The sequence below is a fragment of the Phoxinus phoxinus genome, assembly GCF_949152265.1.
Source record: "Phoxinus phoxinus genome assembly, chromosome: 16".
NCBI lineage: Eukaryota > Metazoa > Chordata > Actinopteri > Cypriniformes > Leuciscidae > Phoxinus > Phoxinus phoxinus.
In genome coordinates, this window is record NC_136891.1 from 6,646,709 (window position 1) to 6,663,788 (window position 17,080).

The 17,080-nt window shown below is 36.6% G+C and overlaps 1 protein-coding gene across 1 annotated transcript in view; it reads left to right on the forward strand.

The window, feature by feature from the left end:
- Positions 1-9,718: 9,718 nt before the first annotated feature.
- The window catches only part of dcbld1 (discoidin, CUB and LCCL domain containing 1), a 33,452-nt gene continuing 26,090 nt past the window's right edge, over positions 9,719-17,080 (forward strand). Inside the window, exons 1-3 of the mRNA XM_079583639.1 lie at positions 9,719-10,114; positions 14,120-14,338; positions 16,920-17,063. Coding sequence (XP_079439765.1) covers positions 10,039-10,114; positions 14,120-14,338; positions 16,920-17,063 — 439 coding nt within the window. The 5' untranslated portion in view covers positions 9,719-10,038. The remainder of the gene's footprint in view (positions 10,115-14,119; positions 14,339-16,919; positions 17,064-17,080) is intronic.

A 17,080-nucleotide genomic window follows, 5' to 3' on the forward strand; every position in this document is an offset into this window, starting at 1 on the left:
TCTTAATTATGTGTACCTTGCATTCAGTGAGATAATAAAAGTCTTGCGTGTCAGAGAGTCAAATGAATTCAAACTCATCTTTGATCATCAAAATTACATATTTAAAAAATGTTCTCTATGTAAACAATTTCGTCATGCCTTAGCTTGAATTCTCCCTTGCTTCATTTAGTATGTGAAACCATGAATATGCAAATTAGCCCTGCCTCCACTCACTCACACCATCTTGGACTACACTATACAGTAAGCGTACAGGGAAACCTGTCAGCTGGTATGATTTTTAAAGGTTAAAATTAACGACGCATTCTTATTGTTACGTGGATAGCAGATGAACCCAAATGCAGACAGTATGATCTCACACAATGTTTAATAAAACAGAAAAACAGGGGAAAACAAAACCCACGAGGGGGCAAAACACAGACTGGACAAGGAATCGTAGATTGACAAGACAACACTAAGACTTCACAAACAAACACTACTTCTAAATAACAAGACTTTTACAAGGTACTCACAGGTAAGATTATCAATGAACCGACACAGGACAGCAAACACAAGGGGATTAAATAGGGAGACTAATGACAAAACAGGTGACACAGGTAAAGCAATAATGACTAAACGAGGATAACGAGGAGGGCGGGGCTGGATGACGAGACAACACAAGCACATGGCCCAAACAATTGGCCATGCGCTTGTACACAAAACATGGGTCTGCCATGATCCTGCCACAAGACCAGGAAAAACAAAGACATGATGGCAGAATCATGACAGAACCCCCACCTTAAGGAGCGGCTACCAGACGCTCCACAAGGAGACATCAAACACGGGACAAGACTGACTGAGACATAGACAAGAACCAACAAAACATGACAAATAACAACAACGGCAAACATGATTGAACAATTACAGGGTTGGGGTGCAAAATCAAAAACAATAAACAAGGCAGAGGAGGTGGGGGGAACACAAAGTCCTTAGGGGGCAGTCCAGGGTGGCTGGGAGGACTGGGGGTCTTGGGTCCTCGGGACGAGCACACACGCACGCACGTAGGCTACATCTTGTGAAAAGGGCATTTTTCCACCCCTTTAAGGAGAAAATACTCAGCAATGGTGTTAAATTATGAATTTGCACATGGGTCTTAAACCACATTAAAAACGTCACATAGACATATAACCAATTAAAAACTTGTTTTTAGATGTAGTAAAGCAAGTCATACTGTATCACACTGCTGTTACTGCTTTAAATGTCATGTCATTTGGATATTAAATACAAAAGATTGTGACATAAACAGTAGCCATGTCATAAAAGTGCACACATGTAACCTAAGGCTTGAAAAGCACAAGCAGCCAGACCCCTGACTGTCACACACGTAGCCCCGAGCCGTGGCCAGGAAAGCAGTGCCCACGAACAGGTGGGCATAGCGCCTGTCAAGCGGGCAGAGATTGATGTGACGGGTTACGGTGCTGCTGGGTATTCTCTTTCCACACAGACAGCTGTGCTGCACTGAAGGGAGATGTGTTGTCTACTACAGGGACGGGACACACTGGAGCTCTCCAAATTCTCTAGTCAATTGGGGTCCAAGAATGGTCACTCTATAGGCCATAATTTTCACCTTAACATGAGAAGATTACTGTTTTATAATCATGCCAATGTTCTGCTGAATGTATTACAGTACTCTCTCTCTCTCTCTCTCTCTCTCTCTCTCCCTCTCTTTCGTTTGTGTGTTGCATGTCTGGCGTTCAGAGTGTGTGAGTGTTTCATGGGTGAGAAGAGCAACTGTTATTTCCAAGGAGGTCTTTAAAGCTTCTTTTGAAAATAATGAGTTAACAAATAATTGTATAAGAGCTGTACTTTCTTTACTACTCAAGAAAGGCGACCTTGGTCTTTTAAAAAACTGGAGGTCAGTTTCTGGAGGTCTCTCAAGATAGACTGGAGGTCTCTCAAAGCCTTTAGAATTGTTTTTTATTTATCTTTTATCAGGGATAAATCTTTTATACACTGGGGCATCAGTCATGCTAAAGTTGGGAGGTGGGCTTAGTCAGGCATAATGAATAGGGGTATTAGACAGGAATGTCCTTCACCAGGACAACTCTATTCTTAAGAAATTGAACCCCTACTTTGTCAATTAAGAGAAAATGTTTGTTTTTTTTGGTTAAATATTAATTGATTGAGGAATACTAAGAAGGTTGATGATGTCTAACCTTAAAAAATAAACGAGGGGGAGGGTCACACCGGGGTCACTAAAGACCTGCGTTTTTGTCACGTTTTGAGTTTATTTGTTCATGTTTAGAGTTTCTTTTTGTTCTGTTCTGGTCTTTGTTTCTAGATTGTTTTTTAGGTTGTTAATTAGTTCAGTCTTCCTCCGTCCCCTGCCTGTCTCCGTGGTTACTGATTGGTTTAGCTCTGTTCAGGTGTGTTTAGTTTATAAAGCCCATTGCTGTTTATTTAAGCCCTTGTGTTATTTTGTGTGTGTGTTTTTTTTTTTCAGTTCATTGTCAGTTCTACGTTGTGTTTAGTTGGTTGTTCTGTTCATGAGATTCTGTTTTGTGCAGATTTGAGTTTATTTCTAAATAAAGACTGCTGTTTCATATCTGCTGCAACCAACGCTGACAGTTTAAAGGTTAAAATAAAGCCTAAAGAAAAGGTGTCCTCTGCATAGGTCAACTGGAATAAAAGTGAAGGGTTTATTATAGGGATTTGGCAATAGAAGCCTCCTCCAGTACTCCTGGGTGGAGTTAAATGGGGAAAGGAATGGCTGAAATTTCTAGGGGTATATCTATGGAAGGAAAGATATCAGGGAAAGAACTGGGATGGTATGGTGGGAAGAGTGTGTGAAAAATTGTCTAGATGGAAGTGGGTGTTACCTAAACTATCATACAGGTTGCTGTAACTTAGTTGCCCCGATCTGGCATACAATTATTGTAATAAACCCATCAAATTATGTTGTTTGTGAGATTCAAAAGAGATGAATTGACTTTTTTTTGGGCTGGATACCACTAGACAAAGACAGCTGTGCTTTCTTTTACCAGTTAATGAAGGTGGACATGGACTAATGGATGTACAAATTCGAATTATGACCTTCAGACTCCAAGCAGTGAACAAACTGTTGAATTCTGGGGAATCCATGTGGACTGATACGAACGACTGGACATTTTTAAATATAAGCAACAGTTTTTAATAAGGCTGACAGATTTGGATTTGAGTGGTACTTTTATCAGTCAGGGAAGCTCTGTCTATACGGTAGGCATATATGCTTGCCAAATGAAGCTTCGTGAGATGTATCTTTGAGCTATTTTAGAGAACTGGTTGATCATTGGTTAGATTCCCCTGCCTTCATTAGTGAAATTCAAGTTTCACATGTGCAATCCATCAATTTAGGACACATTTACAAAAAAAGTCTAATAGAAATGTATAGAAAATATACTTGAAACATTAGAACTACACTGTAAAAAAAAAGTTGGTTTAACTTAAAAAAGCAAGTTTTCTTTTTGAAAACTAAAATTTTGAGTTTGTTGTAATTAAAAATTTGAGTTAATACAATGAAGAAGAATTGTTTAATAAACAGAAACTCAAAATAGTATGTTATCTTCACACATTAGTTATCGAAGTTGATTTGACAAAAGATAAAAAGTTGTGATAACAAATCATGAAAACATTCTTTTACAGTGTAGTTCAACCATTTAGTATTTAATGACTTATGCAATGATGAACTAATGCCATAGACGTTTTGAGGGGTAAGACTATTCAACAGAGGACCAATACATTTTGAGTAATATGACATTAGCAATTGATAAAGAAAGAAACCGCAGACATCTGTACATAAGCAAATGCATGAATGTCCCAAACCATTTGCAACTTGCTCAAAAGAATGAGAAATTGCTTTTATGATGTGCACAAATGACTAGATGGTGTGGAGGTTGAATTGGTAGTTTTGAGAATTTCAGTTGCGATCTGAGAGACGTACCAAAGCGACTGAGAAAAACTAATAAAAATTCCATCCAGCTTGAATCAAAGTTGAAAAGAAACCGCGCACGAATGTTTTACTCTGCTGTAATTGAACATCACCTTTGGCTTTACCTTCACAAGGATGTTTCGATGTTTTTTACCCAAAGCACCTTGAAAGCAACAAATAACCTACACATTCACTTTTATTCAATTTATTTTTCAATTTATTTATAGTGTGAACTTATTTATCACTCCGCTGAAATTAAACCAAATTTCTGTAAACAACCATTTCATTGATTTGCCAAAAGTCAAAAGAGGCAAAGTATGTTTTTGTTCCCTAATGCTTCCTAAGGATTTATAATAATTACAACGATATTAAGAGATGTCAGAACAGAAGTGTAAGCACAGTATCCTTGGTCTTCCGTTCTCACATTCATCCTTTCAGCATAGTGTCGGAATAAGTGTCTGACACGATTTATCCGTACATGTACATTGCCTTTGTTGGCCTAGAATAGCTATTATCCCTCAAAAACCTTGAACCAGATGAAGGTATAGTGATTTTTACAAAGCGCCACAGCATGTTCTTGGTTTCACAAAATGGAGTCTATGGGTTTTAGAGAGCATGAAAGCGAGTTCCATCACCTCAAATTCTTTTCCCAAAGTGTTCCTGATGTCTTTGAAACCTCATCGCGAAGTCCATTATGAAGCAGCAACGTTGAAAGACAATTAATAGAGTAAAGGGACCCTAAATGCTCGCTCTCATATGATTTGAAACCGTTTGGTCAGGAATCTGTTTTCTGCCTTGAACATCCGGTTACTTTGAAGATTTTTTTCTTCTTCAATAAAACACACAAAAAGACCTTATATGAGGAGGAATGGAACTATAAGGCTAGGTTTTTAGGACTTTGCCTTGATGCTTTGTTATTTTTTAATTAATGCTTAAAATATTTTTTTGAAAATGAACACAATGCAAGTAAATTCAAAAAGCTGATGCTTTGCATTGCAAAAGGCCTTGGTATATTTGTTTAAAAGTATTCATTAAGTGACAAGATGTTCCATAAAATCAATTCACATTAGAGAAAGCATAGCCTATGTGCATTAACAATCGTCTTAAAATGCGAATAAACCAAAACGGTTAAAGAGGTATGAAGGATTTTGTTTCATCCTAAAACGTGGAAGTCAAATACAAGGTCACTTCAATTTCTCAACCTATACCGTGGCTCGTTTTGTCTAAAATGATGGTACACTTAAAAAAAATTGCCATCTCCAAATGACTGGAATAACACTACATAAACATAAAAAAGCTTGCGTTGAAAAGCAGCTCTGTTGAATAAGGAAATGTAACCTTGCCTTTCTTCAGTAAAATGTGCCTCATTCTTCTAAATATCTCTTTTACAAAAAAGGAGGAGTGTTTTTTGGCCCATCGTCAAGCACTTAACATCAATCCACGCTCCTATAAACTGAATCGCAATACGGCATCGGTTTAAAAGTGTAGTCAATAGCCTATCCTTCAAGTAAAAAGGGGCTATACCAAGGTCTCACACCATTGTTTCTTTGTTATCTAGCGATGAAATCTCTCAGGTATTCCAGCAATCCTCTTATTAATTAAAGAAAAAATGCATATCAAATACTCTAGTGGCAAATAAACACATTCAGTTTCCTTCACTTTTTACTTTCTGCCTCTGTTTTGCATTTTTTTTCTGCCACATAAGCCTCTTTCTTTCATTGTCACTTTAACACGCATTCTGGCCTATACAATTTAAAATCGATACAGTAAGACGTCCATCCCATTAATATTCCCTGTTTACATCTTGTATTAGGAAGCGTTTTCATCAATCCGATCACACCTCAAAATACAGTTGTAAACGGGGTCTAAAACGTTTTGAGCATGTCTTCTTTTCAACCGCTTCTAGGTAGTCAAAAACGCATTGGACCGCATTGCTTTCGTAGTGTAAACGCTTATGTGGTCGAATGCCACAAAAGATCGCCTACTCTCCGCCTACTGACCGGGAAGCGCGCTGCATGGCCGGGATTTAAACTTTGTTGGTTGAAGACCTAAATTTGGTTTGAAGATGAAAAAACGTACCAAGCACAATGTTCTCTCACCATTCCTGATTTCTAACACACACGAATAAAGAATAGCAGTCACATCAGCAATCGTTCTCCCCTCCGCCATATTTAAAGTTTACGGCCCGCCCAACTCGGGAACTTGGGTTATTAAAATTAGGGCTTTCATGTCCAATTTTGAACTAGGAAACTCGTCTTTACGATAATTCCGATAGCAGGTTAGTGAAGCATAAAACACCAAGGGGTGTTTCTCAACACTCAAAAACGATACTTCCTCGTTTGCCCGCTTCTCTGTCCTCCAGCCTGTGACCTGGAAACCGTTTAAAGTTAGCCATCTTGAAGGACATCTCAATTCTAGATAAGAAATGAGAACCAGCCCAGGTGTAAACGGGAATGTGCTCTACTTGTGATCGACCAAAATTCATCTTAACACCAGAGGTAAACAAGGCAGCTGATTGTGTTAAATTAATCATATGTGAGGAATGTGATGCCAGAGTAGAAACCCCATGCAAAGTTAATCTTCATCTTTGAAGCAGTATGTGAGCTATGAGGTGTAACACTAACCTGTGGATTCAGAGTCTCTTTGCGCTGGGGTATTTCTGATATGATTTCTTGTCATTGATAAATAAATCTCCTCTACGGCATTTGTTCATGATGTCATCCTCAAGCACGGGGGTCCTGAATGATTTCTCTGCAGAAAAGAAAGAAATGTAAGAAGTCAGACAGTGATTGAGCTGTTGAACTCTGCAGGAGTGTATTCAAATAAACCAGTTTAGTGTTATTGTATGTTACTTGCGGAGTGTGTTAGCAGCAGGGAAACAGAAACCCCCTGTTATCATTAAAGGGAGCAAGATTATTTAATTTGAACTTTTAAAATGAAATATTTATAAAGAAAAAAGCTTTTTATAACTTAAAATGTGGACGGTATTATTTTAATTAGGCCCTAGATGCATTTTTTTCCCCCAAGCTAGATCTGAACCTGTTTCATGAGTGCATTAATATTACATTATTTATTGTTATTATATTACATTATAATTAATTAATTGTTTTGTTATTGTTTTATTTCGATTTTTTGGTTCAGGTCATTGAGCAGAAATAATCCCAAGTGAATCACTGTTTTTCTTGAGTGTTTGATTCATCTAATATCAACCACATTTTTGCTCTTCATTTTTGCTCATTTTAAACCAAACTCAATTAAGAAAGAAAGACTTTAATGCATTTTTAAGAACTTTTTTAAACAAACATTTTTAATCATTCACAGTAATATGTATCTGCTCTGTTAACAATTATATGAACAGGTGTAGTAACCCAAGTGTGAATGAGACATAATGTTGTCCAGCCTCTGTATTGCATTACAGGTCTTCATTCAAACCATCTGTCTGAGATGATTCAGTTATGAGCTGCACTTGTGCTTATGGCAGTACAGGTGCCAAAATGATGAGCCATTACTCACATTTTTATTGCAGATCATTTTGTAATTTGTATTTCTATCAGTTATAATTGCATTCATCTGTGTAGGCTTAATAACAACAACAACAAAAATAATAATAATAAATCATATTTGGCACAGTTATGTACATTTTTATTACGACAGAACAGACAGTCAAACCTCACTAGTGCACTGATTACTATTACTTTTGACCGTATGATAATCTTAAGTTAACTGCCTTGAGCCATAGATGATTTCAGAAGATTGTTTAGTTGTCAAATAAATATAACCAACAGCGCCATCTAGCGTTTTACAATAGTTTTCACTGGATAGAAAACATGCAAATGATAAAGAGTGTTCAGTGTTTCAGTAAACATCCATTATATAACATTTCTGGTCAGGTTAGAGATCAAACTGTGATTTGTTTAGGTGCGTTACATGTTTTTTATGAAGTGCTACAAAATTGCAAGATAGAGGATTCTCATTCTCATCATAACCAATAAACCTGTTTTATAAAAACTCATTATTCTCTAAAAAAATAAAACTGTGACTCTTTGTTATTAAAACATTACTAACACAAACAATAGAAATTAATTTACAAGATTATATTTTTGATTAAAGGATGACCCTTATATATATATATATATATATATATATATATATATATATATATATATATATATATATATATATATATATATATATACATATGATAGTAGTTACGTACACATTTAAACTGGTATTGAAAAGAAAATACTGCTGTAATACTGCACACTGATAGAGACTAAAGATTCATGTTTTTTTTTTTTTTTTTTTTTTTTTTTTTAGATCGAAAAAATGTTTTGGACCTGAAAATAAAAAAAGGAAACCGAACACCTGTACTGGCCTGTAGATTGTGTGATATCTCTCCAGCAGAGAGCGCAATAGCTTAAGCTATCACAAAAGCACATAATAAAGGTTACATATATATATAAATATAAAAATCTATTTTTGTGACATTTGCTGTGCTATAAGCCTATCAGATGCACATGCAAAAATTAGCCTTTTTACTGCATTATCATTAAAATGATCTTTGCACGGTGACTGTCTGCAGGGTTTTTCATAATGACAGTAATAAAACTTTATGGCGCAGGAAGTTAAAGCCAGGCCTGTGTTCTCCTGGCACAGATGAAGTGTCATATGCTGTGGAGTCTAGAATGGCCATATGTTACTGGAAATCCACCGGACATTACTGCAACATACAACATAGTTTTGTTCAGATTAATGTTTAGAAACTTTCCTGAAACAGTGTCTCATTTGTTTATTTGTCCTCTAACAATGTATATACACTCATCACAAGAGAACTGTCACTGTGGGTATTTTTTTTCTTTAACCATATCATTAATTCTTTGGTGCAAATGTAATTTAATAGATTGTTAATCAAATGGATGGCCATTTTATATTGCTAAGGCTAATGTCATAGCTATCATTGTAGGCTATCCTAAATACACACAATATGTTCAGACTTATTTGACAAAATGTGCATTATTTGTCCAAATTAAAGCACGATTTGGGAGGTGATGTATGATAAAAACAAGATATTTACCTTGTCTTTTCTTTGTTTTTTCCACAAGATATCTTATCTCTTCTTAGTACACTACTGTAACTTTTGAAAAACTGTATTAGTGGTTTGTGGCAGAAATGACGACATAGAGTGCGAAATTGAGGGGGAAAATATAGATAATTTTCACACAATTAATATTGAATGTAATATTTCTCTCTTTGTTTAGATCAGTATTGTAAATGTAATATTTTATCATTGTCATATTTCACGATTAGAACGCTGGGTCTAGCACAAGGGTAAAACAATAGCCTATCTAGATTTAAAAAGCATTTAAAAAGTGGCAAAGATATTAAATGATAGGTCTGCAATTTATTATTATGCTTTTATTATTATTATATATTAAATATAAATGTTATTATTATTATATTCTTATAATATCTAATTGTTTTATTATGGTAAAATAATATTTAAATTGTATTAGAAAACCCTTAAAAAAAGGATAAAGAAATGACTTTGTATTGTTTCTCAAGATTAATCGCTTGTTGTAGCCTACCTTAGGCCTACATTTGATTTGACTTAGGCTACTTGTAAGTCGCTTCAGATAATAAATAAATAAATGGATGAAAAATAACCATGAAAAATAAAGGAAATTTTTAATGTGACAGGTTATAGGCTAACAAAAGAAAAACTTTGAAATCTAATAGTTTAGGCCTAATAAAAGTCTAGTCTTGAGATACAAAATTGGCCAAAGTTGAAAAAAATGCTCTTTCTATTCAGTATCACTTTGTATCCAATCCGTAGGCTACTCAGTATCTATAGGCTACTAGGTTAGTAGGCTCCCATACTAACAGCCGGACACAAGACAGACCCGTCAGACTGGTCTAGTAACCGCTTGGTGCCGCCTGTGGGAGAAACGCGGAAGAAGAGTTCATTCAAGGCGTTTGGTGATTCGCATGGACACGGACACACACGTACACGAGTTCCCCCCGGTAAACATGCTATCGTGAAGCTTCTCCAATGCGCCCTCGCGTTTCCCTCTCATTCACAGCGGTTTCGAGTGGAGATGTCTGGACACACAGCACTGCATGGACTGATACTCTTATATTCAATTCACCCGCTCGTGCTCGCAGAGAACCCGGGTAAGTGAACAAAAACACGGCAGATGATCGGAAACAAAAGAGTCTGTTTGCTGAGGCGTCAGAGGTTACTGCTGGAGGATTTTGAGTTGTTTGCGTGCAACATGCATTTGTGCTTGTAGTATATCATCGTAAGTAAACGTACAGTTGCTCCTGGGGAGTTATAATGTTTCAAACTTTGTTACATGAGCTTCAGATCCTGTTAACTCTTTCGTTCTGAGTTCTAAACATTAAATTCCAATGGATTCAAATCAATTTATCTGTTTATGATTAGTTTCGTGTTGCATGTGTTTCACATAAGACACTGTAGTAGGCTACCTTTTAAAGTTAAAGTTGATATCCTTAAACTTTAGATATGGACGGTGGATAATATTTTTGATGTCAAGTGTGGCTCGTTAGAAAATGTGCTGACTGTATAGCACATGCTGAGCTGACAACATGCTGGCGGTGCCTGTCCATAAGGACAACTTTCCCTCGAATCACTCTCACAGCGGGACTGTGTGTGTGTTCGTCAAAGTGTCTTTGGATGGTCAAAGCAGCATCTGATCTGCATTGTGTAAAAACATGTATCTTTTGTCTAGGATTTTAGTACTGTACAGTACAGACTACAGAGGTCTTTTTACTCCTGGGATATTTCTTTAGGGCTCATTTTTAATTCAGTATACAGTGCATACATTACAGAGACATTTTGTTATTACATTTGGTTATTAAAGGAACAGTTTAGCCCCCCCCCAAAAAAGGTCATTGTCTATTTGCAGAACTTTTTAAAAAACTTTACTCTGTGGAACACAAATCGAGACATTTTAATGGTTGCACTTTTGCATACAATTGCTAAAAGTAGAGATTGAGGTTGCCAGGAATATGAAAACATTAAAATTGTAATTTTAACATAATTTCCATGACTTTCGTTCATCTTCAGAACACAAATGAATGTATTGATATGAAAAAAATATATATTTTTACTAAAATCTGAGAGCTTTCTGTCCCTCCATAGACAGCTATGCAACTACCACTTTGTTTGATGCTTCAAAAAGTTCATAAAGAGAGTTTAGTCCAAATGTTCTGAACAGACACGATTGCTTTATATGATGAATAGATTGAATTTAGGCTTTTATTCTCATATAAACATTGATCAGCACACACAAACGAAGCTCAACCGAACTTGCTTGACGCGCGAGAACAAACTTCATTGGTTCTTGCACGTCAAGCAAACATGCTTGAGCTTCCATCTACCGCAACTGACGTGAAAGCGATCGTGTCTCTTCAGAAAATTTTGACTAAACCACTCAATTCATATGGATTAGTTTTACAATCTCTTTATGAACTTTTTGAACCATCAAAGTGGTAGTTGGTGACTGTCAATGGAGATTCAGAAAGCTCTAAGATTTCTTTAAAAAGTGTGCTCCGAAGATGAACGAAAGTTTTAGGGGTTTGGAACGACATTAAGGTGAGTAAAGGATGATATAATTTTCATTTTTGTGTGAACTGTCCATTTAATGATTTAGTTCCCAAAACTGTAAGTAATTCACTCACTTTTGCTACCCTTTGAATTTTGTTTGAAGTTTGAAAACTTTAGTCTCCACAAGGATCAATTGCATGGATAAGAGCATTAAGTACAATTCTCATTTTGTTTTCCATAGAAGATGGGAGTGACTAAATAATGACCAAATCTTTATTTTTGAGTGAACTATTAAGTGTTTCAGTCAAGGGTGAAATACTGCATCACATCACTCCCCTTGATGTAGTCCTTGTTTATACAAGAGTTATTACCGGTACTTTTTGGCAGTATTCTTGCTAAGCACAGTGTTTTTTTATTTTATTGTACACTCTTAAAAATAATGGCTCTTTAATTGGCGTTAATAGTTCCATGAAGAACATTTAACATCCATTGACAAAAGGTTCCTTAGAGTGGAAAAAAAGTGTCATCACATTATAAAAATGTTCTTTACACTAGTAGTTATTTTAAGAACTGTTCACTAAAATGTATTTTGGGGAACCTAAAATAGTTCTTCTATTGCATCACAAAACCCCCTTTTTTATCACAGACTAAATTGAATATCCTACTAGTGTGAACCCATAGCTGGTGCATGTTAGGAGACAGTCGGATTGTCTGTACATGCAGAACTCTCTCTGTTGTGAATATTTGTGCTCCACCCTGGGGCAGACGATTGCCAGGTGTTCCTCAACATGCTGAAAGGGCTGGTTTCAGATGCTCCTCCATGTTTTCCCCCATTGCAAATGGAATGACAAAGTGAGCTACAATTGCTTTTTGGTCATTTTGAATAAATATAATTTTTGACATCTAATTCTTAATAAATAACCCAAAATATTATTTTAATGTGTAGTCGTTGTAGCTTAGTTTGTTTGCATGGCCTTGATTAACATGTGATGTCATTCCTCTACACCTGCCCTGAGGTTTCCTTCCATCCAAAAAAAATGTCTTTTGCATGACCCAGCCCTACATCTGGATGGAGTTCAGACGCCACCACAAAGGCCACTGTGTGTCCGCGAGCATTTAGCACTGACGTAGTACCAGCTGAGGTCAAAGAAAGCATTTTTTGGTTAGTGTGGGCGAACGTTCCCTTAGAAAAACACTGGTGCTATTTATAGCATTAGTCCTGTTTCATTCCTCGTGTCATTTAAGAATGCCTTCAATGTCACCAAACTCTGGGGTCTCTGAGTTTGTTATATGCATACATCAGCGCCAAGTTCCTGAGTGGCTGCTGGAGACTCAGCTGTCTGGAAGGAAAGAAGGAGTTGGTGGTGCCATCACAGGTGTGAGTGCCTTTACCATGGGAGACAGTGACATAACGGCGCCATAACATATCAGCGAACAACAGTAGTCTTGACAATACATGCACAAATGCGCATATACATGCGCTAACCCCCCAGCGTGGGAGCTCTTCACCCTGGGATCATCCACAAGACTTGTGTCCGGCAGCTGACATTTTCTAACACCACCTTTGTCGCTGATCTATGGACCAATGTCTTCGCCATGGAATAAAAAATAAAGTGTTGTTACTTTCTCGCAAATCTTAGTTTATATCTCACAATTCAGTCATTTTTTAAATATAAACTCAGACAGAAATGCGAGATGTAAACTGTGATTTCTGAGAACATTTTGTTTTTAAGTTTGAAATATTTAGTCTCCATGAGGACTAATTGCATGGAAAAGAGCATAAAGTACAATTCTCATTTTGTTTTCCATGGAAGAAATAGTCACGGGTTTGGATTTGGAACTAGGAGTAACTAAATAATTACCAAATCTTTATTTTTGAGTTAACAATTTCTTTAAGTGTTCAAGGATTAAATAAAAGGTATTGCAACATTTTATCTCGCAATTCTGACTTTTTCTTGCAATTCTTAGTTTATATCTCATAATGCAGACTTTTTTTAAATATAAACTCAGTCTGAATTACTAGATGTAAACTGAGAATTCTGAGGTAAAAGTCAGAATTGTGAGATGTAAACTGAGAATTACGAAATTCAGTTGTGAGATATAAACTAGCAATATGACTAGCAACTACTGTATCGTCTTTTTCTTCTAATTACAAAACAATAGTAGAGGTTTCTTCTGGTGCTTTGACTTGTCTAAAGGGTATGTGTTGAAACAATGAGTTAATTAAACTTTCTGCTTGCTGATATAATATTTGGTTTATGTTAGGTTGACATGCATTGGCTTGTTGAGTTCATGCAATCTTTTGTTGCTACAGAATCAGACATTTATGTGCACTTGGAGTCTTACTTGCCGTTACATAACAGGTTTGATTTTCAAGAGAGAACGGGTCTGAGGCTTGTATCAATATAATATTGTCTTTTAAATTTTGGGAATAAGCTTTAAAAACTTGTAAGTGATTTTTTGTTGCCATTATTGGCATCAAACTGAATTGCAAAAATAGTGAACATAAGAGACTTAAAAGTACTAAACATTAAAATGTTAGTCTTGTTCTTCCTGGGTCTGAATTCTCCATGCTTCATTACAACATATTCTCATATTACTTTTTACAGATGATGGCTGTGGTCATTATGTCCTGGGCCAAGAGAGTGGTGTCCTGTCCTCCAAGAACTACCCAGGAACATACCCCAACGACTCCTGGTGTGAATGGCGGATCCGTGTACCCATCGGCCACACGATCATCCTCAAGTTTGGAGACCTGAACATGGAGAAGAAGGACTGCGAGTCAGACTATTTAAAGGTTCTAAAAGGATCATATGGGGCGGAAAATGGTAAGCTGTTTTAATCATTTATGCCATGAACATGCTGCTTACATAATGTTTTCTCAGCCATTATCTTGTGATTTCCCCCGTGGTTACTAGATCATGTGTCTGGGTCAAACAGTATATGAAAACCAGATATCCTCAGTGGCGAGCTGGCGACTGATGCCACAGGTTCTTGTGTTTTGATGTATTTATCTTTTGTCTTAGTGCACCAGGGTTTCCTTGTTTGATTAATGGAAAGTATGATGGATTAAGTAGTTTCTGTTGTCTAAGTTTTGTTTGTATATTGCTTTTTGACCGCTGTATTTGAATTGAAAAGTGAAGTTTGGCACCAAACATAATGATTATTTTCAAACAGGTTTCCCAAACCTCTATTGGTTGGATAAACTGATCTAGTCCTACCCCAATCTGATCCCGTTGGTTGAGACAATATTGCTGTGTTGGGCAGAAACACAGAATCCTGTAGGAAACATTTAGAAATCTAATTTATGCCTAGTTGTAACATCTTGTGCAATCATATTGTGATATACAGTAGTTGATCATATGCTCTTGAGTCAGTTTAAACTCCTCTAGATCACATTACTGTGAGTAAACATGAGTAAAGCACTTTAAATCAGAGCATTACCATGAGTCGGCACCAGTCACACATTGAAAAATGTACTGTAAAGCAAGAGGAAACCACAGAGGTCAGTGTGTCAGAGGATGTTTTAGAGATAATGCTGAAATGTTGGCAGTTCTGCCTGTTTCCTTAAGGATATTGTCACTTGTTATCTCCCATTTCTAATATCTTTCTTTCCGAATGAACTTGCCGTTTTTGCAATTTATTGCCATAAGTGTAATTGCAGATGAAGTCTGATGCATTTCTTTTTGAACCGGAAATGTGCACAGATTCTGTACTTATGCACAGAATCTATTCAAAAAGAAATGTGTATAGTTTTGCAAGTTTTTTAGTACAAATGCATTTCAATTAATAAGGTAACAAGACAATTTATGAACATTTTTCCTGAATTAGATTAGGTAAATGTCTAAATCATTGCTAAAATATGACCATTGGTTAAACCCAGAGGTTAAATTGTGCAGAAATGTTCCAGAATGGAATTTTGGAACCTTTGATTAAAAAAAAAAAAAAAAAAGATTGGCAGTTTTTGAATTAATTCCATTTCCTGTATTTGCCAGTCTTTTTTATTTTTTATCCATTCCAACATTCTGAATTCATTTAAAGTTGAAAAAGGCTTAAAAAACATAAATGCCATTATTTACATTAGGCATTATGCTTCCTTCTAGTCATTGTCAGACCCTGGTAGAAGTGAGTAATTCATCAGTAGGTGGGTCATTTAATTTACACAGTGGTACAGATGTAACCTGGGGTTATATATGGATTTTGGAGAGAACAGTGATGCTCTAACTGTTCTCTCCAAAATCCATATATAACCCCAGGTTACATCTGTACCACTGTGTGAATGAAATGACCCACCTACTGTTTTGTCAATTATGGATGGGGAGGGAAAAGGATATTGTAGCGCTTCACTCGAAGTGAATGGGCTGTTCTGTTTTATTAGCCTATCATCTTTCAGCCCTGGACCTGAGGTCTCTTTTGGTCATCCTGCCCAGAAAAGATTTATTGCCTTTCTTTTTGTGCACCCACAGATTATTAACTTTGGAGACATTATTTTCCTATCTACATTGAAATGTTGTTCTGATAAACCAGAGCAGTGGGTGTTTTTATTGAAGCCAGAACCATTGAGTTAATTAACTGTGTAGAGAATGAACAGCATCAGAAGAAGAGCCTGGAGGACATGAATCTTCTTCCCACACTATGTCTGGTTCCTCCCCTGCCAACCCTTTTAACCACAACCGCTGTCGTGGTGTCAGGTCGAGCCTCAGCCACATTCACTGATCAAAGCGTCCTGCAGTGGAACGACTGGAATTCCTCTCAGAGAGCGTTTGAGAGACATGGGATGACTAAAGCTTTGTGTTGGTGCAGAGTTTGACACTTGCGTCATTCACACCTGTAAGTGTGTTGACCCTTTAGTGCGTTCGGTCATAATGTTTTATAGATGAAAGTGTTTTGATTTTCATCAGAGCTTATCAGAAACTCATTTGTGTTGGACGTGTCGTCCTTCAGTCAGCACTCAGCAGACAAGTCGTACATTTTCCCAAAAAAACACAATTTCTGCATTCTTGGTTTCATAAATGACTTCTACACCTTTCTTTTATACAGACTAGAGACTGTTGATTGAGAAGACATTCAGAGTTCGCTTCAGAGCCGTGCCTGATTGTTATTTATTTTCACCTTTTCGCTAAAAAAAGTTTGCTTTAAAAAAAAAAAAGTATTTACTTTGACGGTTACATTTGTGCAAGTGTATATATATATATATTTTTTCCTTTTTTTTTTTTTTCTTCCCCTTTTATTAGTTATGCAAGTTATCGGCCAACTGGCTGTTTTTTTTTTTACTCTTCTTACAATATTTTTTACAAGTTGACGTGTGTTAATTTTGGTCTGACTTGTACCTCACTGCTAATACCTCAGTATGATTCTAATTCTGAATCTTTTATTAATTAATTATACATTTCCTTCCGTTTCACCTAGTGTACTGGGAGTACTGCGGGGGTCCGATGCCCAAGCCGACGCAGATTCACACAGACTCCAGCGAACTGACGGTCCGCTTCCGTACCAGCAAGCACATCTCTGGAAGAGGATTCCTGCTGTCATACTCCACAGAAAACCACAAAGGTATTTTTAATTTAAGT